We start from the raw sequence: 24,766 nt of genomic DNA on the forward strand, positions 1-24,766 counted from the left end.
TCAACATTTAAAATATGAATTGTTTTATTTATATATTTTTGTCTGTTTACAATTTAAGCATTGGTGCTACTGCTCAGTTTACTTGTGATGAAGACCATGTGCTGCAAGGGTCAAAAACCATCACCTGTCAACGAGTTGCAGAAGTGTTTGCAGCCTGGAGTGACCACAGACCTGTATGCAAAGGTAAGCCCTGAAAGCCAGTGAAGCTTTTGTTGATTGATATACCTTTTAAACGTACATGGAATAGACCACCCCCTTGCGAAGTTGAAACTGATTAAATGGGATTCTTCACCCTGTGATGGACTGGAGTTCCACCCAGCGCGTATCCAGCCTTGTGCTCATTGCTTGATGGGATAGGTTTTGGCTCACCTGTGACACTTTATTGGAAAAAGCGGTTAAATGTTGGATAGCTTTATCTTCTTACAAGGAAAAAAAAGGAAGTTGGACTGCATAGAATAAAATGAATCTTAAAATGCCTTAAGTGCTTCCAAAGCCAGTATTCTGCGACATTATCACTATATTGGAGATATAATGTGACAGGAAAAAAAAGTTCCAGGTTTCAGCTAGCCAAAGTATCCCTTATACAGTAAGTGCTTCAGATTTAATCTTTCTTGGACACATGCTCTTTGCCTTTGCTGCACCTGGCACATACTGTATGTTGACTCCCAGAACTTGATACTCAAGTTTTAGTGTTTTCTGCAGTGAAGACAGATAATTTTCCTGCCATGGTACTGTTGTCCACTACAAAATCTGTGTACTCTAGTGGCATTAACAATATATTTTCTTAGTTTTATTGTGCATTAACATACGGTTTTGTGAGTTATATTTACCAATTTTCTTTCTTTTTTGATGGATTTGTTTCTTAAATAAGAGAAGTGCTCAAATTCCTCATTGTTTATATGTCTTTTAAATAGCTGCAAATGTAACTTTAATCCGACTTTGGGCTTAGGCACCATTAACATGTGGAGTTTTGCATGCTCTCTTCTGGTTTGCTTGTTTTTTTCCAGTCTTTGTTTTCCTCTTACTTCTTAAGACGTACTGTATCATTAGGTTGGTTAGCTGTGCTAAGTTACCTGTTCTATGAAGAGTAAGACCAGTGTTCCTTCCTCATTAATTCCTAATTTATCTCTGCTAAACTGAAACTCATTTAAAGAAGATGTACTATACTATCTTGCAAAAAAGCTATACTCTACGTTATATACATGGACATAAGTGTTAATAACTTTGTGATTTATTTCTGTGAATATTGCTTGCAAAATAGATTGATAGTCATGATTTCGATTTCAAAGACTAGTACTTTTCTTTTTATTGTACACTTGTATTTTACTGCAATGGATTTAAACCATTTTCCTGGTAGGTTCTCAAGCTATATTTAGATTTTACATGATTTTCATTTAGATGTACAAAATTGAATTTATTTATACTTTTGATTGATATGCATTGACGACTAAATAATGCATACCAGCCATGTAAAAAAAGAAAAAGGCTTTAGGCAATACTTATAATTTTTTTGTACTTTCATTTAATATTTTTTGAACATGCAGAGGATACATCAGACTGCACTCAACCTACACTTCACTTTAGTAGTACTACAGTACATGGGGACATCTTCTCTGCCACCCTTTTCATAAGATGGTACCTACTTCAGTGTCCATTATCCAACAGGGAAAAGTGATTTTATAAATTGAGTGCATCCATTTATGGAAAAGCAACTCTTCCAACAGTGATCTTGTAATTTCACGATTGAATTAGGTTTGCAGCTTTTGTCACTTTCAATATTTATGTAGTCATCTCCATATTATTTTCTTTTCTTTCACCTTTGGCTTAGGAACATCCAGAATAGGTATTGATCAAAATTCTGTACATTAAAATACTCAGCTGTTTTGCAAAGTAACCATTAAATGAGCCCTCTTTTTCAATGTTATCAAATGAGAACATAACAGATATTATTGTGATGGCTGTTTACATGTTCACATACTGTAGTATTGTAGAAGTTTTGATAACTTAAGTTACAAACTTTCTATCAAAGAGTTTTAAATTTATTCTGTCTGGCCTCTTTGCCAGATAACATTCCCATGGTTATTTTATTTTTGACTGCAACATGAGTACATAAAAGCAAATAATTGTGTTTTAATAGATGTTTTCATTTGCTTCTGAACAACACACTTTATTGTTATGACTTAGCCAATGTCCTAGGGATCTGTTTTTTTAGTTTTTTTTTCTTTCCAGGCTATCCTCAAACACTTAGACAAAATTCATGTCTGTGCAGGCACCTACCAGTTTAAATGAAATGTAATGTGGATAATATATACAGGAAGGAAGAATATGCAAACCAAATATCAGATGAATTGAAAGAAGCAATATATCAATATATAAGAACGAGGTCTTGTAGAGAATTCACTTTTTCAGCTAGTGTGGAAATATTAATATTATCGTTAGACTTTGCCTGGAATAGTGTGTTCAATTTTGGCGAAGGACAAAAAGTTCTTTGCTGTGTTTGAGGAACAACAAAGGACAGTAAGCAGGCTTATTCCTGCCTTGAAAGGAATGTCATACTGTAATTCAACAAACTATTTAAATTGAATCTTTACAAGACAAGGATTCAGGTGTTCAAAGTGAGAAACATAAAAATCTCAAAAGAACCTGGACACAAGTAGATATTAAGTTTAGGGCCCTTTAAGACTCCAAAAAGGAGAAACAGTGCCTTTTTGATAGCTTTGGGAATCTTATTTTGTCAAAGTCAAATGATCATTTAGAGATAAGATATCTTAAAATGATTTCAAGATATCTCAATTTGGTTTGCAATATGATTTCTAAAATGATCTGTATAAAAAGGTACTGTATCTCCTATTTTTAGTCTTTCCTTAGAACCCAGGACATGTGCTTGAAACTCAATGGGATCCTTCAAGAAACAGTTTGGTAACGTTTGGTAAAATTCTTACAACATTTGGCACAATTTCCTGCCAAGAAAAATAATAAAATGGGAATTTTGAACTAGTTGAACTAGTTGTAATTTGAATTGGTCAAATCCCATTAAGTAAATAAACACATTAACTAATAGAATTGTTTTAGAACCATATGGCTGCATTTCATGTAGTTTCCTTTTTCTATTTTTTACACTTTAAGATTTTAAACAATTTTTCTGTGTTTGTTTTCCATAATATGCATTAGTATCCGACTCATGATGGGGTGAGAAAAGTTTGGTGTTTAAGGCAGCCTCCTAGACAAATTAGTTTCATAAGCCTTTATATACTATAATTACACTGATCTCAGTAGTCATAAACTTTGCAAACACATGCAATGAGAAAAATGTAAATGTAAAGTACAAATGTGTTCAACATTGTTGCTAAATAATTCCTGTCATTGTTATTGTGTTTCATTTTAGTTGCAATTATATTTCAAACAATAAGTATTTTATTTAAATTAATCATTCAAGGCAAATGGTATAAATACAAGTTGAGCTGACATGTGTATATATATATGATCCATTTGAATCTGTGTAGCATCTGTATGAATTCCCCAGGTATCAGCACACTTGGCTGAGACCTGTTGATATCGGATTGAGTTCAACAGAGATATCCTTAGCCATGTAATAGTAATGCCTTTGACTTGGAGAAACCTTGACAGGTTTTGTCGGTGAGAGGCATGTCACTCCATCGGTCAATGCTAAGTTTGCTATAGGAATTTTAAGAGTTATTGTAAAACTGATTTCTAGCTCAACAGTGCACAGTTTGCAGGTTATTGTACAGTATGTGCTCCTTATCCATCTCTTGAACAATTGCATTTAAAAGTAAGAGAATAAAGCACATTTTTTTTATAAAAAAGGGGTTGTGAATGTCTATAACAAACTACTGAGCTCAAAGATAAAGTGGATAAGTCTGGATAAGTTTTTTAGATTAATCTACTAACACACAAACAAGCTAGATGGACCAAATAGTCACCTCTCATTAGAAAACATTAAACAGTGATCTTTTGTTTATTTGTCATAGCATTAAGTTTAGTTTATTATGTGAAAAAAGAAAGAATATATTAGATGTAAAAGGATTTGGAATAAAAAGTGCTACAGTATATAAATGCAAGGGATTCTTCTTTTCTTACACTTATTTTTTTTTCCAGTTTAAAAAAGTTTATGCTTATTTCTATTCAAATTGTTATAGGCACCACAGTTGCCATATACCTAAACCATAGATATAAATGTGTCATGAACGTCTTAAAAAACAAATGTTAATTGCCAAGCTTTAAACTGAAAGGTCAGTTGAATGCTGTATTTGTGCTTTATTAATGTAGTTGTGCATTTGAAGACAGTCTGATTAAAGAGGATGACCAGACTTAACTCGTTATGTCACCCTTGCATACAGATGACAAATATAGTTCTGGACCATGATATGAGACACCAGATTATGCATATTTAAAAAGTTATTATCAGTAAATACAGGGCCATATGGCTAGATGACAAATCGACAGATGGCATGAGTATGGCAAGCATTCATCTGGACTTTTTTCTGAAACTCTTATTAAACCAGTCAAAATAGCAAACAATGGTGTCCTTCTCTAATTGCATAAATATTTTTGTTCATGTTTATAGCAAAACAATTAATTTGGTGTACATCTGATAAGGTCAGTCTATCAAAGACATTCTTGACAGAGAACACAAAAAGAACATCCAATGCAGTTCATATGAAACCTATATACTGTATACTATATAGTTACAAATGGGGGTTTCTGAAAATAGTGAATATCAGAAAGACTATTAGACAGGTTAATCCATAATTAAAATAATTAGTTATGTCCAACAAAGTATTTTGCTAATATTCCTGAGCAGGTGGTGTAATTAGAGACACTTGAGTTCTTTGTTCTCTGGCACACTGGGTTTAACAAATATGTATTAAAAATGACACAACACAAACTCAACAACACATACAATAGAGTACCATAAACATGCAATATACAAGTTAAACTCTTTACAAACAAGGTGTTTCAAAGGACTAAGTCCTGAGTAACTAGAAGAATGTGAATCCTATATAATGCCTAATCAGCCCCAAAATAGAAATAAACCTGCCTTCTGTACCAAACAGAATACAACCTAGAGTTAAATCTGTCCCTCTATAAAGCTGGATGCTACAAAATGAATGGGAAACCTAAAGGATTCCTTTGATCATTGTGTTTCAGAACTAAGTAAACATTTCAATTCCGTTCTTGCTTTGAAGCTCCCAAGAACTATAAATATCGACACTTAACATATAATTGACTATTTGATTAAATATTGATATATTCAGGCGTGGGACGCTGTGACATCTCATTGGATGAATCAATTGCATGAGATCTTTGTTTGGGGACTTTGTCACATTGCAGAAAAACCCAAAGAGAAAAAGTAAACTCAACCCTTCTTGCTTTCCACTCAATCAAATTGAGCTAAGTTATGTACTGGTTTACACAATGAACAAAAACAAAAGATTAAGTCAAATTCCTAATCCCAGTTTCTTTACTCAGTTGCCCAGTTGCTTGCTCTTCTCCAGTTGTATCTCTCTCACTCACATAGAGGGCATACAGTTTTTGGAGCTCTCTCTCTGACAGCCTTCACTTCCTTTTTTTACAATAACCAGTCTCTAGTGTTGGACTGGTCACATAACGATAGGCAGAAGGTTATCTCAACAAACATCTAGTGGATATAGTGGGAACAATGCCCAGTACCCTTGTTTAGCATAACAGTATACTGTATATAAGGTGCAGAAAAAAATAAGATATGTTATAAGTTGCATTTTATGTTTTATTTACATGCATAATGTCTTCAAAAGCTTTCATATTTTTGTGATTACTTAATGAAAATGCAATACAGTAAAAGAGCTGCAAGTATGCAAAGATATGTAATACATTTTATTTAAGCTAGAATGCATACAGTAAATAGTAAACACTTTTCTTATTAAAAAACATTAGAAAAGGAATGATAATGACTGATAATTAGAGCTTCAAAGCCAACTAGACAAGAAACAGGTACTGTACTCTAAATTAAGGATTCTTGTAAATACAATATTCTGTCTGCCTATCTAATCATTTATTGAGGATTACTTGTGAGTTATGTCAGTAGTTTGTTTTGTTTTATAATGCAGTTTTTGCAATTTTATGTTTGCTTTTTTGAAATTCTTCTCCAGAGTTGGTATGATGTTTGACATTTACAAAGTACTTCTGAGTGCAAATTACCCATCAGTTTGCACCTGTATCATTTTAACATGTGGTTATATATTTATTACCGCTCTATGGTCCTGGTTTTAATTTCAGATTTGCGTATCTTCTGTGGATAATTTTATGTTCTCCCTGTGGGTTTTCTGTGAATAGTTTTCTTCTCACTCTCACTCTCAAGTTGAGGAGTCCATGAGGAGTAGGAATTTTCTTTTTCATAAGTCTACCATACTTGTACTACAATTCTAACTCCTCTTTAACGTTCAAGTGAAGCAGAATGATATAACTATAGATTTGTTTACCAAAAGTTACAAAGAATGTGATAAAGTGTAGTTTTTAAGTACTGTTAAGTAAGGCAAATTTTAGTAATTAAGGCTAACAATGAGGTGGTAAACCTTTGGGATTCACAGTTCCTATTGGACTGCTAGAAAGAGGAATAGAAAAACAAAACTGTGGTCCAGGGTTAATGATGTAATTGATCATTCTTTGTTGTGCTCTAGCATTCATTTGTAGGTTACATTATAGATCTATACAGTGAATAAAGGTTCCCTTGAATGGTATAGTTTCTCACTTAAAGCCCCTTGTTTCTTGTAGAGGTTAAGCTCAATGTCAAGAAAAGCAATTAAAAAGCAAGCAGTAAATGTACCCTTGTTTTATCAGTGCCTTGGCTAATTATGTCAGTATTTTGAAGTAATTTCTTATCTTTTTTTCAGGCCACTCATTCAGAGAGTGGATAAAGATAATGATAACTTACCAAGCAATCCTAGCTTTGGCCATTCTTAAATAATCTATTTTGGAAACTGCAAGGTAGACTAAAAGTTTTGTTATGTAAATATGTATTTATTCCTTTCAGAAACCATGAATAGCAGCTGGGTAGAAAGCAATATGCCGCATTCTAGAAGAATCTCCAAGGTCCCAGGTCATGACAGTTTATTGGCATTGTAATTTGTTATAACTTAATATGCAGGTCTTATTTTTCAATTTGAAATTGAAAATATAATGTAATATTACTTTAAGAAAATATAAATGATTTAATTCTATTTTTTTTTGGAAATAGTTCACATTTCACTTTGCTATAAATGTTTTCCAGTAAATTACTGGTAACTTTCTAAATTCTAAATAAAAAAACAATTCAAACTTCAAAGTTTAGATAGAATTTTTTCCACAGCCTGTTTATAATCCAAAAGATGTTCCTATCCATTCTTTCTCGGGAAAAAAATCTGCCGCATAACTGAGGATAATTGGCCACATTTAGCTACAGCCTGACCAGGGATCTGTAGGACATACAATATGAATCTTCCAGTGTTAGGTGTATACTGTATTCATTGAAGTAAATGTAGAAGACCAACCTTTAAGACAAGCTGGGCAAAATTTCAGCATTTGAAGGACAGCATAACTGCCCATTCTTTCCCAAAACTTAAACTGATGGGTCATTCTTAGTCTGCCTCATAAATTAAAGCATTACATGTTGTGTGACCTATGGAGTTAATTAGTAGAAGCACACTCTAATCTAAAGGTTAGTCACACCAACATGTTGTTGAAAATTCAGTATCATAGTAAAAAAGACTGATGTGCAAACAAGTATGGCATGACAACATTTGCAATGATTATTTTTCTTTTTCATCTACCAATGGAATACAGTACATTAGGATTCATTTGGTTATTTTTTTCTATTATTAATGTTCGTCTTTTACCGAGGTTTTAAAGGTTAATCTCGTGTACATTTCTTGTAAATAAATTATTACCTTAGAGTCCTATTACTTTAGGTTGTAAAACAAGCCTTTTATAAGAAAAAAAATAATGGATATTGTGGAAAATGTCTGAAAGTCAGTTATTATCCTTACCTCTTTGTCTCATAATTCTAGAAATTATTTTTAAGAGACTATGGGGTAAACCTACAAGCATGGATATTTAGTAGCAAGTAACTGAGCTGTCAGAACATCACAGAATTGTTAACCAATCAGTTCATAATACAGGATATCACAGTGAGCTCTTAAGGCACAGTATGTTTATTTGGCATTAATCTTAATTGTAGAAAGTATTAAGAATCAAGCTCAAAGGAGAAGTTAAATATTAAATATTATTGGTTTGCCTGAGATTTCAGAAAAAATAAGTAAATTAACAAAAATAAAATACTAACCATTTAAACACCTCTATTCCTGTGCTGTAACTGTCTTCATAAGGATCTTGGTCATTTACCATGACCCATAATTTTAAGTACCTGTTTTCTGTCAGTTAACAATTAAAACAATATTACCTTTAATGCATCTGTATCAGATAAAACACAGAGATTTTCATTAAGGTCCAATGAGTAAATACTGGTCCCTTTTAAAAAATGCTCATTTTGCTACGTTTGAACCCTGTGGAACAGATCTGAACACTCAGTGTGCAGGACTGCAGAATTATTCTTGTGAAGATGTAAACATGTAATTTGCCTTGCAAAGGCTGTTTATGCATCTCTGCTGGAAACTTTATACCAAATGAATTACAGGTCCCCGCTGACTCTAAAGACAGCCATTTGAATCTCTGAAAGATGGCCCTCTGGCCACCTTTTCTCAACAGCAAGTGGCAAGATGTATTTAAAATATTTTCTATGTCTTTTTGCACTGTTGTACTGCAGCGATGACGGTGTGTGATGGTTTCATTGATGAGATTAGTCTAGCTGTACCTTTGACAGTGACTGTATGATGAATCCCAGCTGGAAAGCTGTCAGTTTCTCAACTAGCTTCTGAGGTTCTGTTTCTTTCTCTCCATAGCAGCCTGACCTTTTGTATTGTATTAAATCAAAAAGACTGTGTAATAGGAGTGGTTGTTTGTTCTTGCAGCAAAGGCTGCACAAACTAATTAACTAAAGATGCCACTTGAATTCATGCAGAAAATTGCCTAGATCTGTATTTTCAGGACAGCCCAAGGGTATGTTAATCATAAATTTCTATTTAACTGTTAAATTGTGTTCTTTTGTAGGAATTATTATTGCTTGGAGGTATGAAAATTTAAATTCAGAATCATGGTAGACTGATGAAATATAATAGAGTATTAACTATAGTGATCAGATACAATATTCAATCTGCTGGGTATTATAACAAGACAAGAATCATCCTTATAATGTTTTGTAAGTGACCTGTGAGGTCAAACTAGAGGATATATCAATAGATAGACTAAAACTCTAACTATTGTACCATAGTCTACTTAAAATTTACATACTGTATACAGCATACATTATGTCATTGTTATTGGTGTCAGTTATCATTTTGGTCTGTACAATCTTGAATTATTATTATAGCAGGTATTATTTGGCTGTTTTTTATACTTTAGATTGGAACATTTCACTTTAACAAGTTAACAAAGTCATACTTTAATCAAAATCAATCTTCTGTAGCAGTGTTTAATCAGCATTAAATAATTTGACATTGACGTTTAAGTGGAGAGTACTTGTCAAACATTACATGACAGAGGGTAGTTTTTCTCCTAATTATTGCCACACTAATACTCTGGGTTTAAAATAAGGTGCATTACCCTGTTGATCATAATGAAAACATGTTGTTTAATGTTAAATAACTTCAGTTATTTTGACTGTTTTGATGTTTTACTTATTAAGATTTAAATCAACAGGCACTAAAAAATACAACATGGTAGATAATAAACACTGAAATTCCGTTTATCTGCTGTGGCTTATACTGTAAGCATATGCAGGAGTGAATGGCATTTGCTACAAAGTTAGTACTCTTCCTGCAAATTATGAACAGCTGATCGTACTGTTTTTTTGACTGGGGAGAGTGTGTGCAAATTAGAGTCCATGTTAATACACAGAAAGTAAATTTGTTAACATTAATAGATTTCTATTCACTCAAGATCAAAAACAATAAACCCAAAACTGCAGTTCCTTCCTGACATCTTCAGCCCAACATGGAAAGTGACAGTGATTTTAAGTGTAACTATAATTTTTAGAGACGTTGATTATCATAAGCAGATTCAAAGGAGATCATTACAATCAAGTAAATCAGGAAGATATAATTTGACATCAGCAGCTGCTGAAGTCAAATTTATTTTTTCTTAGATTTTATTCCGTCCTAAAATGATTGGCACATACTGTATTAAATGAACTGTGCCTTATTGGTTTTAAAGGCTTGTTCATATGCTGCTGATGGATAACAATTAGACTAGACCTATTTTTACAAACTTTTACAGATCCCAGGTATAGTATATAAAATATGCATATGTACTGTGTAATATTTATTTTAGAACAATACATCGGTATTTGTCTTTATTATTACAGATGTTTTCTTGAACCTATTTTTATTTGTTTTATTTATTTGTTTTTTGTTTTCAAAAGCAGAACCAAAGAACACATTTCCCCCACCCACTGGTTTCAGTTTTTGTCCTGATGCTGTTTTTTAAACTACTTGTCTTGAAAGAACATTCTCAATGGTGGTTTTCTTTTTCATGTTTCTTCCTCCCCTAAAACAGCATGGATGACTAATTTTATTGTGGCCTGTTTTCCTGTTAAGAAGTTTTGCATGACAAACTTAATCATTCTTCTCTTTCCCCCACTATATCCTACAATAAGATACTGTATCTGTTTTTTTCTTGTGGTAACGTGTAAAGGAATTGACGTCAAATCTGTATCCAAATAAATATGTTTTGAGGGAAAATGTGTGGGAAAATATTTCATTCCAAAAGATTTGTGAACTACTTATAAAAGGTTTTATTATTTTATGTTTGTGATTCTGGTGGATGCAGTGTGGAAAAATAATATCTTGAAATTTGAATCTTGAATCTGTTGTAATATTATTTTCTGAACAGTGCAATATCCACATGTCCGAAGACAAAGAATTTCATATATTTCTTGAGGATTACCATATTTGTTTGATTTTTCATAAATTACTATTGACATCACACAAATTATAAGTAAAAAAGTACACTCTCATTTCCCCTGGCAAAAATAATTTTTTTCATTCTAATATATTTGTTTTAATTGGAAATGTCATCCTAGAGCTCCAGGTTCTTCCTTCATCATTTACTGATATTTTCTTTTATGTGATTTTAAAAGAACTGTTTATCATTTTAGAAAACCCAGCAGAACAACAAACATTCCATTTGGAATATGCGTAATTGTCTACCTCTGTGATCCCAAGCCGTGATCTTGTGTGTTTGTCCATTAAGATGAAAAACCAGACCTCATTGATTAGAGTCTGGCCTCAAATTAACTTGTCTGGATGACATTTAGTGATGCATCCAAGGATTATTTTTGACTGTTAGTCATTGACATCTTCAATCTTTGATTAACATCAGCTCAGATTGTCTAAGGTCATTTGCAGTAATCTTATATTATTTAAATATTGCCAGACGTTGCTTCAGGGTAGAGTACACAATAAGGAGCATCCGCTTTCAAAGGGCAATTTTTCAATGAAATGGAAGATGAAAAACAAGATTTTGTGTTACATAAATAGATAAATCGATTTTTCTAAGCATGAGGATCTGCTATTTAAATAGTCAATAAATAAGATTAATTTGGGAATTGTATTTACGGATAGAAAGCTGCAGTGATTGTCATCCTTTAAAAGACAAACATATGGGTAATATAGTTCCAATTTGGTTTAAACAGGTATTTTCCTGTATCACAAAATAAAGGATCCTATTGTAAATTGTTTAAGCTTGCTCAAGCATAATATTTATAAACAAATTAATCACTGATCTAGAGAATATATATACTGTAGCAGAAAGAATGGGAATGGCATAACTTTGGTGTTGAATAAATCATATGCATTTAAAGATCCCATTAAAGTTATTGTATTTCTTTTTCAATGCTCTCTTTCCACATATTTTGGCCGTTTCAATGTTTCCCTGCAATTCATTGTACACATCTGATAGATACATAAAATATACAAAATATAATTTGTGTGGTATGGATGGATTGGTATGTGAATAATTAACCTTTGAAATGTCTAGCATTTGAATAACATTTACAGTATTTATATTTTTGTTTTCTTTTAGTAAAAACATGTGGATCAAATCTTCAAGGACCTGCTGGTACATTTACATCACCTAATTTTCCAATCCAGTATGAAAGCAATTCTCAATGTGTCTGGATAATTACAGCTAGCAACCTCAATAAAGTAAGTGAATTTCTGTATTTGTCCGCAATACGATATTACTGTATTGGATATTGGATCTACAATATGTTTCTAGTTTTTATTGTTTTATTGTTTTTCGTAAACTATGCCTGAGATTCTGAATTTCAGTAGAATCTGAATTTGCGTATCTGATCCAAGAAATACAGTAAGGTTTGTTTGTCAGATGTACAGTAAAAGATTGACTTTTGCTCTTTGAACTAATCTGTATTTTTGTCAAATGTGAATGTGGATTATATCTATATTTTTTTTAGTTCACCTCCTGTGCACTCCAACTGAATGACAATCTGTTATGCATTCCCGGCATGTTTAGGTCCTTAGCTCTTCTGAACTCCCAAGTTTCTTCTCTGGGTACCTTTCACTCACATCTAAAACTGCCATTAGGAATTTACTATTACAGTTTATCTTTGGTAATGACATTGGGAGGCCCCAAAGGCCTAACCTTTTGCCCTACCATGGCACCTTTCATTTCTCACTATATAAACAGGGCCATCTTTGAGTTATGTATTGCATGGACCTGGTGCTAGGTTTAATTTATATGCTGATGATGCTAAGCTCTATATCTTTTTCAAGGTCCCTTTCTAACCAACCCAGTGTAGGTTACCTTTTAAGACCATGGAAAGCTTTGTTCACACAATAACACTTGTTGATATTGTAATCAGTTACACTTTTTGCAGTAAATGATTCCTGAATGATTTTAAATTAAATTTTAAATTGATTATATACTCATATTTTGTAAAGAAATATCTAGTTTCTAAGTATCCAAATTCAAAACTAATTAATGCTCTTTAAGAATTATTATTTTCAAAGTACATGCATGTTTTACTAATAAAAGTAATATACCATTAAGAATATTTCTAAATCTAGCCTGAAAACAAATTAGAAATGATCCATACAGAGGATAGTAACTAGGAAATATTTGTGCATCACATAGAAACCATCGTTGTTGCCTTTTCCTTGCATTTTAAGATTTTGACAGCTCATCCAGCATAGATGGAATTTGTTTTGTTTATGTACAGCCTTGAATTTAGTTGGCATCCTTGATAAAGCATTTCAATGCCTATTCACCAGAATATAAGACAAGGTGAGATGTGCAGCTTCCGTCTTTCAAATGTACATTAATTTTTAATGTAAAACTCTTCTTTTTATCGACTTTTTGAGGAACATAAAATTTTGCTGTGCATTCTTTGTAAAGATGTGTTCAATCTTAATGTGTGCAATATGAAAAGATATTCATTCAGCCAAATAAGATAAGATTTCCTCTAAAAGTTATTTAGTGCAGTAACAGTACAAGGGCCTCTGCATAGTCTAAAGAAACATTTTCATTTCAGTGGTCTGCTGCTTTGAGTTTTATTTTCACATTTATTTGAAAATGTTACTGCTTAGAATTAACCTCAAAAAAGTCCATTTTTAAACAACAAATCAATATGTTGTTTAAAAATAAGTGATCAAGGGAACAAAATGAACAAAGATCACTACATTCATTACATGTTGCAAAGAATAACAAGATGAATAACAGAGGTTGTACTGTATATATGCATTTATGCATATACAGATGTAACCATTCAAAATGCACGGTAAAACCCTGTACGGCGCAAAATTATCCACAGTTCAGCACGTTATACTGCGGTATGTGATTGGGTGGCCAAAATGACCGACAGTCGGCACTCGTGGTGCATTGGTTGCTAGTGAAATGATTGCTTAATTTGATCTCTTTACTGTGCATGTTTAAATCTGCTTAGTATTGAATATTAATAAGGAATTTTACAACTAAAGGGAAATTTTAGTAGCCGAACATAAAAACAAGAGGAGCATAACAGGTCTGAAGGTTATAAATTATATTAATATAGCATCAAAGTCTTTCATTCAGTTACATACAGTACTGTGGTTATTTTGGAAAAGTTTTTACGTGCTCCTTCTGACTATATTAAGTTTATATACTTCATAAAAAGTTATAATATTGTAACCTTTTCTATGAATATTTGTGCTAGTTATCGCAGTAAAAAAAACACATACTTTTTAGAATTTGATTAATAGGGAATATACTATGGAATCACGTATCTAAAGAAATTAATAATGATATAGTTATATTCATATAGCTCAAATTATTACAGTAGTACACTTTCTTTGTTAACATTTGACTCATTACTACTACAAGGACAATATAAGTTTTTTTTAAAAAAGAAACTAATGTAATAATGTTTCCAAAACATCCACTTGTGATACTTTAGCTGCTTAGTTACATGATTCCATATTAATATAGCTATCAAGTGATGTTAAATCACTACACCATTTATCTTTTTACAGTAACAGCAAGTGGTGTTCTTATTATGTATTCTTAGAAAAGGATAAAACGTTATAACTTTTTATAAAGTACAGAATATAAGCTTAATAATGTTAGAACAAGCACGTTAAAACCAGAACCCATATAAGCTACCAATTTAAAGACTTTAATGCATAAAATATTTATGCATAATTAAAATATTCATGATGGAAGGTTGTGTACTTTTGTCCAACTGAGCAATCTTGCTTTTATAAAATATACCGACTTTTTAATGTTTAATGATTAACATGCTGTAATACACAGTTTAAAATTATGAAAAGTCTAAAGACTATACAACTTAAATTCTTAATTGGAAAAAGATTGTCCCTCAGCAGTGACCGGGATTCAAAAACGGGCATTTCCTGGCAACAGCTCAAATGCTGTACATGAGACATTAAGCTTTATTAGCTCCACCTGGCACTTTTACAAGGTGCTTCTGGATACTATTATCATATTTCAATTAACATGCAGTATATTGTGCCATGCCCACCGTCTTTTAGCACAGAGTACCTGTCACGTTTTGAATGGCTGGATCTGTATATACATTTTGTAACATCGCACTGTAATACAAAATGAGAATACAGTACATATATTTAATTTGATGGAATTTATTGTTGCTATATTGTATTACAGCACTGTGCACTGTGTCTTAATAAAAATATCATAACATATGCAAAAACGTAATGTTATGTCTCCCTTTTAATATTTTTATGTGATAACAGATACACATCTGTGTATAGATCTGTGGACAGTTAACCTTTTGATGGAGAAAGTATACATTATCAATGAAAATGGATGGATGTTTTGCAATTTGCAAGACTTTTACTTACTGTATGGATGGCCAGTTTTTCACTTCTCAGTGCTTAGTTTAGGGGGAATTTTTACAACCTGGTCACAAAAATGTAATGGCATAAGAACAGAGAGACATATGGCAAGAATACTTACAACTGGGATCATCTGTATATTGTTACAAAATAAAACTGCAGTATACATTATCATTTGTTGTGGTTTCTGTACCCAGTCAGAGGGCAAAAACAATATAACTTACTCCAAGCTAACACTTTCTAATCCTGCTCCTCTGACCCTAGTGTCAAATAGTTAAATAACTGAGAACTCAGCTGGAATGAAAAACAACACTGGGGTCATGAGGACTAGGAAGCTCATACCTCTCCTTAGAATTGGAACTGATCCAGCTGTAATACCCCAGTAGTAATCTTAAGGAGGTAGGGCTTCTATTTAAAAAAAAATAGCTACAGTACATGTAAACTACCACATTTTTCATGCTGCAGTATCTTGTTTCTGGCAATTAAGGACCTAAAATACTCCTTTATGATTATTACAGACAGCATTTGTAATTGATAAATGTTGTTTGTGCTGCGGAACAAAGCTGACTAGGACTGTTACTGATCCAGTGTTACACAATTAAGTTTTACAATTAATATCTCTAGGTTATAGGAAATCCAATACTAGATATGTTTTTAATTGTAGGATTTGTGATAGATTTTTATTAATCCCGGGAAAACACATTTTAGGGTAGTGTTAATTAATTGGTTTCATTATACTGTAGCTTGCTTCTGGTTCTGCCACAACATTTCCATGGGATTTAGACCTAGCCAGACTAGGCCACTGTAAAACTACAACATTTCTGATTCTGCAGTCATTCTTTTGTAAGTCCACTTGTACCATTTCATTTCCATTTCAGATCGTGGACAGATGGCTTGACATTCTCCTTTAGCTTCTTTTGATACAAAGCAAAACTTCTGGTTGTATCAATGATGGGAAGTGTCCAGGTCCTGAGGCAGCAAAGCAGCCCCAAGCCATCATGCTCCTATTCTAAAAGCAGTTTTGGGTTTTTGCCAAACAACATTTCTTATTGAGGCCAGAGAGGTTTACCTTTGACTCATCCGTCCAGAGAACATTGTTCCAGAAGCCTTGTGGATCATCCATGTGTTCTTTAGCAAACTTCAGACAGCAGTGTGCTTTCTATAAGGCTGTGGTTTTCTCCTTGTCATTTTTCCATGAACAGTTTTCTTGATCATCCGTTTTCTGATAGTAGGTTAGTGAACGGTCACATTAGTCAAGGAGAGAGTGGTCTGCAGTTTCTTGGATGTTGTCCTGTGGTTCTTTGTAACTTCCTTGAGGATTTTTAGGATTGTTCATGGAGTGATTTAGGAAGGACAACCACTTCTGTGTACAGTGATTTTGGTCTTGAACTTTTTATCTGTCTGATAGTGGATTGGTGGAGCCACAGATGCTAAGAAATGTTTTATAACCCTTTCCAGAACGATGAGCATCAATAACTCTTTTTCTTCGAGTTCTTCAGAAATTTCCTTAGATTGTGGCATGACTTGTTTCCTCATACCAATACAGTAAAGACCAAATTCACAATGTTTCTAATATTTTTATAGGATATGTTCTTCCAAACTCAGTCCCCGTGATCTACTTAAATATTTAAGCACCTGATTGTAATTATTCTCTTAATTGTGCTTATGAAACTAGGGGTTCGCTTACTTTTTCAAATCCCACTGCACACACTGACATTTCCCTTACTGTTAACACAACCCAGCAATCCTCCTGGATACCACTGAAAGCTAGAATCCATCAAACGTTAGTCAATGTCTTCACTTCCAGTGCATTCAAAACCACATCTACAGGATTCCACTGAACATATACACCTTGTTGGGTAGAAAAGGAATATGAGAGAAGTGGAAACCCACATATTGCTTCAATTCTAATGGGGCTTATTAGATTCTGAACACTTGCGGCAAAAAAGATGAACCAATAGAAAGGTTTGACTTTTTGCACTTAAATCAAAATTCCTGGGCCCACCTCAGCACTTGTTTCCCAATTAAAAGAACCATCAAAAAAGTCATATCACACCTCAAAACTTCAAAATGAGATAACAGTGAATCTGAAAGTGTAGTGGAAATGCTAGAGTAGCTTCCAGCAATCTCCAGTATACACCTAAAATTTCTCAATGCACTCTCTTGGTAAGGTCCACCGTGCATTAGAAACAAGAAACAGCATATCCACTGGCCTCAACAGCAATTCAACAAACGGATGTTAAACCCTAAAATCAGCCTCCAATTTTGCTATTTCAAAAAACATCATGCAATAGGATGAAAGTGGTATTAATAATTTGACATGATAATGTTAGGAAGAAAAACAGAAATGCTTAAATAAGCCAAAAATCTCCAAAAAGATTTAATTATTGAAAATATTTTATTATTCTACTTAACAAGGTCCTGCCAGATGCATTTAAAACTAAAAACACCAATCTTAAAATGTCTTCTTCTCATGGAGTAATTTAAAATATTGAACTCAAATGGAATATTTCTTTAATTGCAGCAAATTATAAAATGATGAACAATTTAAATGCAGCTCATGTAACTCAAATGTAGCAGAATTTATAATGGACACTTAAAACATTAGGTGTTATTGCTTCATTTATCTTTTTATGATGAAGTTTTACAGTACTATTCTTATTTAATTTCTTCTTCAACTTTTGTGGGAGCAAATTTAAGGCAATTAGATGTAATTGAATTTGCCAACACATTTTCACTAGGACAGCCCACTCTAATTGATTTTAAATGCACAAGTGTTCATATGCAAGAGCTTTGTAATTTCTTTCCAGACCAGAGGTATTTCATTGATGGCTATCTCTTAAGATACAGTGTTAAGAAATTAGTTAAGGACTGGTAAGCATCAGTATTTTAATTTATCTTGTTCATTGTATTTTATCATTTTGGCACATGTCAAGAAATGTCCTGGTATCATCCTTTTACATTCTTTAGTGTTAAAATGTTTATTTGGGTGGTTTTGTTTTCTAAGTGAATGCTCAGAAAACACTTCTTATTAATATTCTTTCACTCTGTGTTTGGAGGGCTATGAAGGGAGCAAGATGTCCTGATATTTATAGAATTAATTACACTCATTTTCTAGTGCATCAGACACACAACACTAGCTAAGGAGTAATTTAATGTGTGAGTTAATACACTGCTGTTTCTGGGAATGATATGATTGAACAATTCCACCAAAGTGTTGCTTTATTAGGCAGAAACTTGATCAGGCTGTCCTTTAATTATTAATTTATTACAGCTTAATGATTGGTCACAGAAGAACCCTTTTAAGATTCAGTACAGATTTAAAAATATTTATGAATGGTGTTTTTAATAATAATTTATTAATAATTTTAGAATGGTGTCTGTTTCTAAATTTCTTTTTCCATTTAAATTAAATGTGAAAGTTAGTTTAAGGTGTGTAACAATTTGATGATGCAGCTGCAGATACAAAGAATTGTTGTGTTTTCTGTATGAGGTGAAATCAGGTGATCTGCCAGTATACCAGATTTGATTTAGCAACAAAGAATGTTCTAAAATTGAAAGCACTTACTCTTTTTAAGATAATATCAGTGGATGTTTGGTTTAACCTTCAAATACTACTTTCTCCAGAGTTCAGTTCTACTTCAGAGATTATATCTTTTAAATACTAAGATTTAAAGAGGTCATGTGCACTTGTATAAACTGTCCACCAGTCACACATAAAATGTATTCAAAAGTATGTACATTGTGTTTAAACTGATATAAAAAATAATCAAATTACTGTATGAATTGTCTAATTAACCACCAAAATATACATTTTACAATATACAAGTACAGAGATTGCTGATTAATGCATTTTGCTCATAGTTCATTTTCAATGCTTTTTAACTTAGTGGAGCATAGTGTTTTAAGTAATAACACTACTCTGCAATTATTTAAAAGTACATTTTATTTTGTACACTTTACTTGGTTTAGTAAGCCTAAATGTAAAGGTTGAGTCCTTCAGAAAAAGATGACAAAAACAGTAGATGCATCCTAATGGGTAAAAATCCAGATTACTTTCCAGAGCAGTAAGAGAATAAAAGATCCTGTAATGCTGGAACAGGAACTGCTGAGAGCAGTCAAATGCTTTCTCCTGCTTAGGAGCACTGTTATCATAAACATGGTGTCTCAATTGTGACTGGGAATCCATAACAGCAATTTCTTTTTATTTATACATTTTATACATTTTTGATGACTGACTGAATTTGCTAAACAGAAAGTACACGTCCTACAAAACACTGTACTTTCAAGCATATATTTTAATTTCATACAAAATATTTATAATGTTAGAAATCTGTGTAGTAATATAATAATAATAAAACTAAACAAAGACAAAGCCCCCACTTCCTGGAGTTCTTAACTCTATACTTATTGAACAGTAGGGCTAACCATCTTACAACATTGGATAGTTTCTTGTTAGCTGTGTGTTCAGTTTGTTCATGAAAAAAGTGCTAAGATTCCTAAAGGGATGTGCAGAGCAGGGTGGCTACAGTGGCTCAAGCCCCTACCCCGTTGCCCTCATTGGCCCAAGTGCCCTTTTTTGCTTGTAGAAAAAAAGTCCAACCAATTTAATTTTTTTTTGCCACTTGACGATTCTGCTTCTGTAATTAGTATGGATCTCCCGTACTAATGTTGGACCTAATTGATCTCAACCGAGCACAAGTGCCCGCCTCCTGTTCTAAAAGGCGGAAAAAAATAAGCAACATAGGCTACTACACCTGTGGAGGCCATGCTAAACATTTTTGAATGGTTGGGATGCACAGATTTTTCAGAAGGACTGTACAAAAGTAACACTCCAAGGCTGTCGTATTGAGCACTTTAAAAAATACTATTTTCATTCACCTATTCTAAGTTTGCAAACCAACGAACTTGCCACATTATTGTCTGCATGGCTACTTAGCTAGCTAGATTTGAGATTTCCTAAAAAAAGTTAGTAATATTCTGTCTGTTAATCAAACATAATCAGCAATTATGAACAACCTTTTTGTTTGCCAAGGTTATGAATATAATAATGTGTCTGAAGTCAAATCCTAACTTCCTGTAAAATTAAAAAACACAGAAACACAAGCAGGCACTGATTTGTGTCCAGGATACTCTAATGTAACAAATCCTGCCCCAGAAAGTGCTCCTTCTTCCATTTTGAGCCACTGCCCACCAAACGATCTCTGCACATCTCTGATTTCTAGTGTTATATTATAAGGTATCACAATCCCTTTTTCTCCTTGAAAAGTCCGAAAAAAATAATGATGTGCTGCCTATACAGAGATAAAGTGGGCAAGTATAAAAGAACCACATTGGTTAATTATACTCCACTGCCATTATTCAGTGAAAGAAAGAGATAATCCACTTTAGAAATATTGCTGGCAGATATGTGACCAATTGAAATCATGTTCTTGATACTACCCATCTGCCATTACTACATTGAACTTCATTTTACTGGTGCCAATTGGTAGGAAGCTCTTGCGATCAACTCACTTCAGTTATTCTTCCAGTTATGGGATTGACAATTTCAGAGGAATCGCTGAAGGGATCACTTCTATACAACACTATGTGACTGCTGTGTTACCAGTGCCCTTCTAACCTGGTGCAAATTTTGTTAGAATAAAAAAAAAACATAAGAAGTAAGCTCCCTTAAATAGAAGCAAATTGTTTATTTTTCTCAAAAATATCTTCAGTGGTGAAAGCAATGAAACTGTTCATTATATAAAAATGTCTCTCAGCAAAAAAATACATTTTTTTACAAATACATACAGCACAATACATTACAGCCTACATTCATAGGATAGTCTTTTAGAACATTTAAATATGTTTAATGCTTAAAGATATTGCCCATCCTTCTCCATTAAAGTATTCAAACAATTCCATTATAATCTGTTACAAAAATAGAAACAATTGAATTATTGATAAACTGTATATATTAAGAACAGATATCTGTTTAATATATTTAATATCTCTCAAAGCACTATACCGCCATAGATACATTATCTTTACATGTTCTTATTAACCCATACCCATACAGTTTGAATTGTAAAAATGTATGTTGTAATTAAGCCTGCAATTGCTTTTAAAAATTGTATTTTAATTTCTGACAGATTAGAATTGTTTTTCATTTTCCTTGAGAGAAATCAAAAATGTATGCTAAAAAAAAAAGTAAATATCTTCCTGATTTCACAGGACACATTCACAATTCTGCACTTACTTAGCATTATGAGGAATTCAAAATCTACTTCTGTGGCACAAGGTTTCTTGCCTGATTAAAGAAAGGATTGTTGCCCTGGTTTTATATATTGGCACCAAACATACAGATAGATATTATTGAGTTTATTCCTATGAAAACAAATTCTTATAGCTGTGTCTTTCTTAATCCTTTAATCACAAAATAAGTTATATTTAGTTTCCCATCTATTTGTTTTATTAATTTTTATACAGTGCAATAAGGGAATGTTTGAAAGGGATTTGGATAACCAATATTAGAAAAATTTAGCATTTTAAACCATGGGAAAATTGCCTCCAATATATGTTTCTGTAATATTGCATATATTCCCATAATTTCTTTAAAACAAAATTAATTTAATGTTTGGACAAGAAATTTAAACACAAAGTCCAACCTAACTACAATCAATCATATGCAACATGCTTCTCTTTGTAAGTGAGATTGAGTGGATGGGATCAGTATTTTACATCTAAACATAATAATTAATATATTTGGTTAAGAATACTATACTTTTTCTATTAAATTACAATTGTTCATTATGCTCTCACAAGTTTGAAATGGCCAAATATTATTCAGCTTACTTTGCCATTTACACAGCAGTCCATAGGTGATACAACAATAGACAGTAGACAATAGTCTGGGGCACAAAAAGTATTGATCTAGAAGAGGGCTCTCACTGTCACATACATCCAAACTAACAGCCAAAACAAGCCAGCCAAGTTCTTCTCATATAATCCCTGTTAAAACAATGTGTTTCTCCAAACCTCAATTGGATAAATACGCTTGAAGGGAAATTACATGTTGTACTGCACTTTCCTGATGGCACTTAGACAAGCATTTGTGTATTTTTTTAAGCTGCATAATCGATTTAATGTGAAAACTCTAATGGCTTTGTAGGATAATTGCAGTATATTATTTTATCTACATTTTTGAAGTGGGATTTAGTTTTATTCAGAGAGATGGTTTAGTACATTCTTAGGAACTGGCAAAAAGTATTTTTTTCTGCCAAAGCAATAGATATCACTGCTTCTTTATAACCCAACTAGTTGAGAAAGGTTCACAGACAATAATAAATGTCCAGTTCTACGTATAAATATTTGTACAGAAAATTAAAATTACTAGTGACTGTATAAAAATAATACGTTTTTAAAGTATAAAATACCTCTTAATGCTCACAGAATGCAATGTGGCTTCTGATGGTACTTCTTGAGGATTTCAAAACCGTAAGGTACACTACACATTTTAAACTAGCTTCATTATTATTTGTCTGCAGGTGATCGCGAGATTCTTGTTTGTCTGCTGCTGACAGTCATGCTGCTGTATCCTCTATTTAAAAGATATTAAATTTTTATGTGCCTAAAAATACACAGAAGATTATTGATTTGCTCAGCAGCAGAAGTTCAATCAAACATTAGTAAACTGGTTAAACTGTCAGCACTTTTGGTATGTAAATCAGACATAGCAACATCAAGACACCATCTCACACTTAAACCAGGATAAATGTGTAATTTTGTCATGCAGAAATAAAATACCACATACATGGTGGCACTTCAGAATGTCATATGTATTCTATTTTGACAATGTACAGTAGTTTGAATTGATTAGAACTTCAGAGACTATATGGAGACCAGTTACAATAGAAATACCTTGTAGTGATGCAGTCTCGTTGCATTTATGCAATAGCTCATATTTGTTACCAAAGTTTTATTGCACATATACATATCATTTACATTTAAATTCAACACAAATACTATTACTTGCACTACATAAGCATTATAAGAACAAAAGACAAGGAAAATTATTGACTGGCATCAAAGCTGGGTTTGTTTTAAAAGTTTTAATTAAGACTCACTTTTTAGTGCCTTACATTACAATCTATGGCAAGGTGTAATTGTAATTTTCAAATTACAAAACAAATGGGCTCAAAATACAGTAGGTTTAAAGGGGAATCACACAATCAAAAATAATGACAAAAAATCAAAACACTAATCTTGAAATGTGAGCGTTAAGAATGGAGAGCTGTTTTTTTATAGAATATAGAATCAGTAAATGATATGGTGTTTAGCTTTTTTTTATCTTAACCTTTCCTTACTATTACTCGAGTAAATGTTATTACCCACAGTTTTATTTTTTGCAATGCTCTAATAACTACAAACTATACTGTAATTTAACGATACTGAGTTGTACCCCTGAAATAAATACCAGTTTGGATAAGCAAATCAGTATACTGATTTGTGAGATAGTTTAATAATGATAAAGCCCTTTGTCCCCTTCATTTATAAAGGGATTTCGTTTATCTGGGTCTCACAATTTTGGAGTCTGTAGGTTCAGCAGAAACATAACAATTTTTATTATTTCATTATTTGTTTTAGATTTCCATTAAAATCTAAATAAATGTTGACTTTAATTCTTAAAAAGTACTAGTTATAAAAAAAGTAATAAAAAATATAACTTCAGTCAATTATGCCATACTGAACATAGATTACATGACTTGGCTACCTGGTTTCAGAAAAAGTCAGTCATAAAATATTGCTGCCTTTTAAATGTATCAATATCATTTGTGAAATCACATATTGCCGGTGATCTGCAAAATTGATGGTGGGTTGATTGATTTTTCACAGGGGAACTAAATTAAAAGCCATTTCATCTACATCTTCACAGATGAGCAATCCACTGAGTAAATGTTATACTCACAGCTCCCATCAAGTTCAAAGTCATCCTGTAGTTACAGATAAATTATACTGATATTTTTGTTAATGGAAATCAAATATGGTTTAACTTAACAAATCACCTCACATTGTAGGTATTCTTATTTTGTTCCTCCTTATCAGCATAGAATGCTAAGGTATGTTGTTCGGTTTATGTGCCCAAAACAATTGAAATACATTACAGGGTTTTATTCCTGAAATGTTTGTGTAAATCTATGTGTATGTATAGTTTGCTGGAGTTTAACACAATATCACAGTAATGATGTAATATATAGTGTTATCAAGATGTGTCATCATTTGTCTTGTTTCTGTTTGGTGCGAATTAAGTTGTCCATGTGATAGCATGCCTT

The 24,766-nt window shown here is 32.6% G+C and overlaps 1 protein-coding gene across 3 annotated transcripts in view; it reads left to right on the top strand.

Annotated features, from left to right (window-relative positions):
* Positions 1–24,766, top strand: part of csmd3b (CUB and Sushi multiple domains 3b) — a 581,296-nt gene that overhangs the window by 329,426 nt on the left and 227,104 nt on the right. For all 3 annotated transcript variants that reach the window (XM_088929237.1, XM_088929238.1, XM_088929240.1), the window contains exons 9-10: positions 59–183; positions 12,172–12,293. In XM_088929237.1, the coding sequence (XP_088785363.1) occupies positions 59–183; positions 12,172–12,293 (247 nt within the window). The remainder of the gene's footprint in view (positions 1–58; positions 184–12,171; positions 12,294–24,766) is intronic.

Source organism: Atractosteus spatula, chromosome 12 (genome assembly GCF_055471065.1).
Source record: "Atractosteus spatula isolate fAtrSpa1 chromosome 12, fAtrSpa1.hap1, whole genome shotgun sequence".
Classification (NCBI taxonomy): domain Eukaryota; kingdom Metazoa; phylum Chordata; class Actinopteri; order Semionotiformes; family Lepisosteidae; genus Atractosteus; species Atractosteus spatula.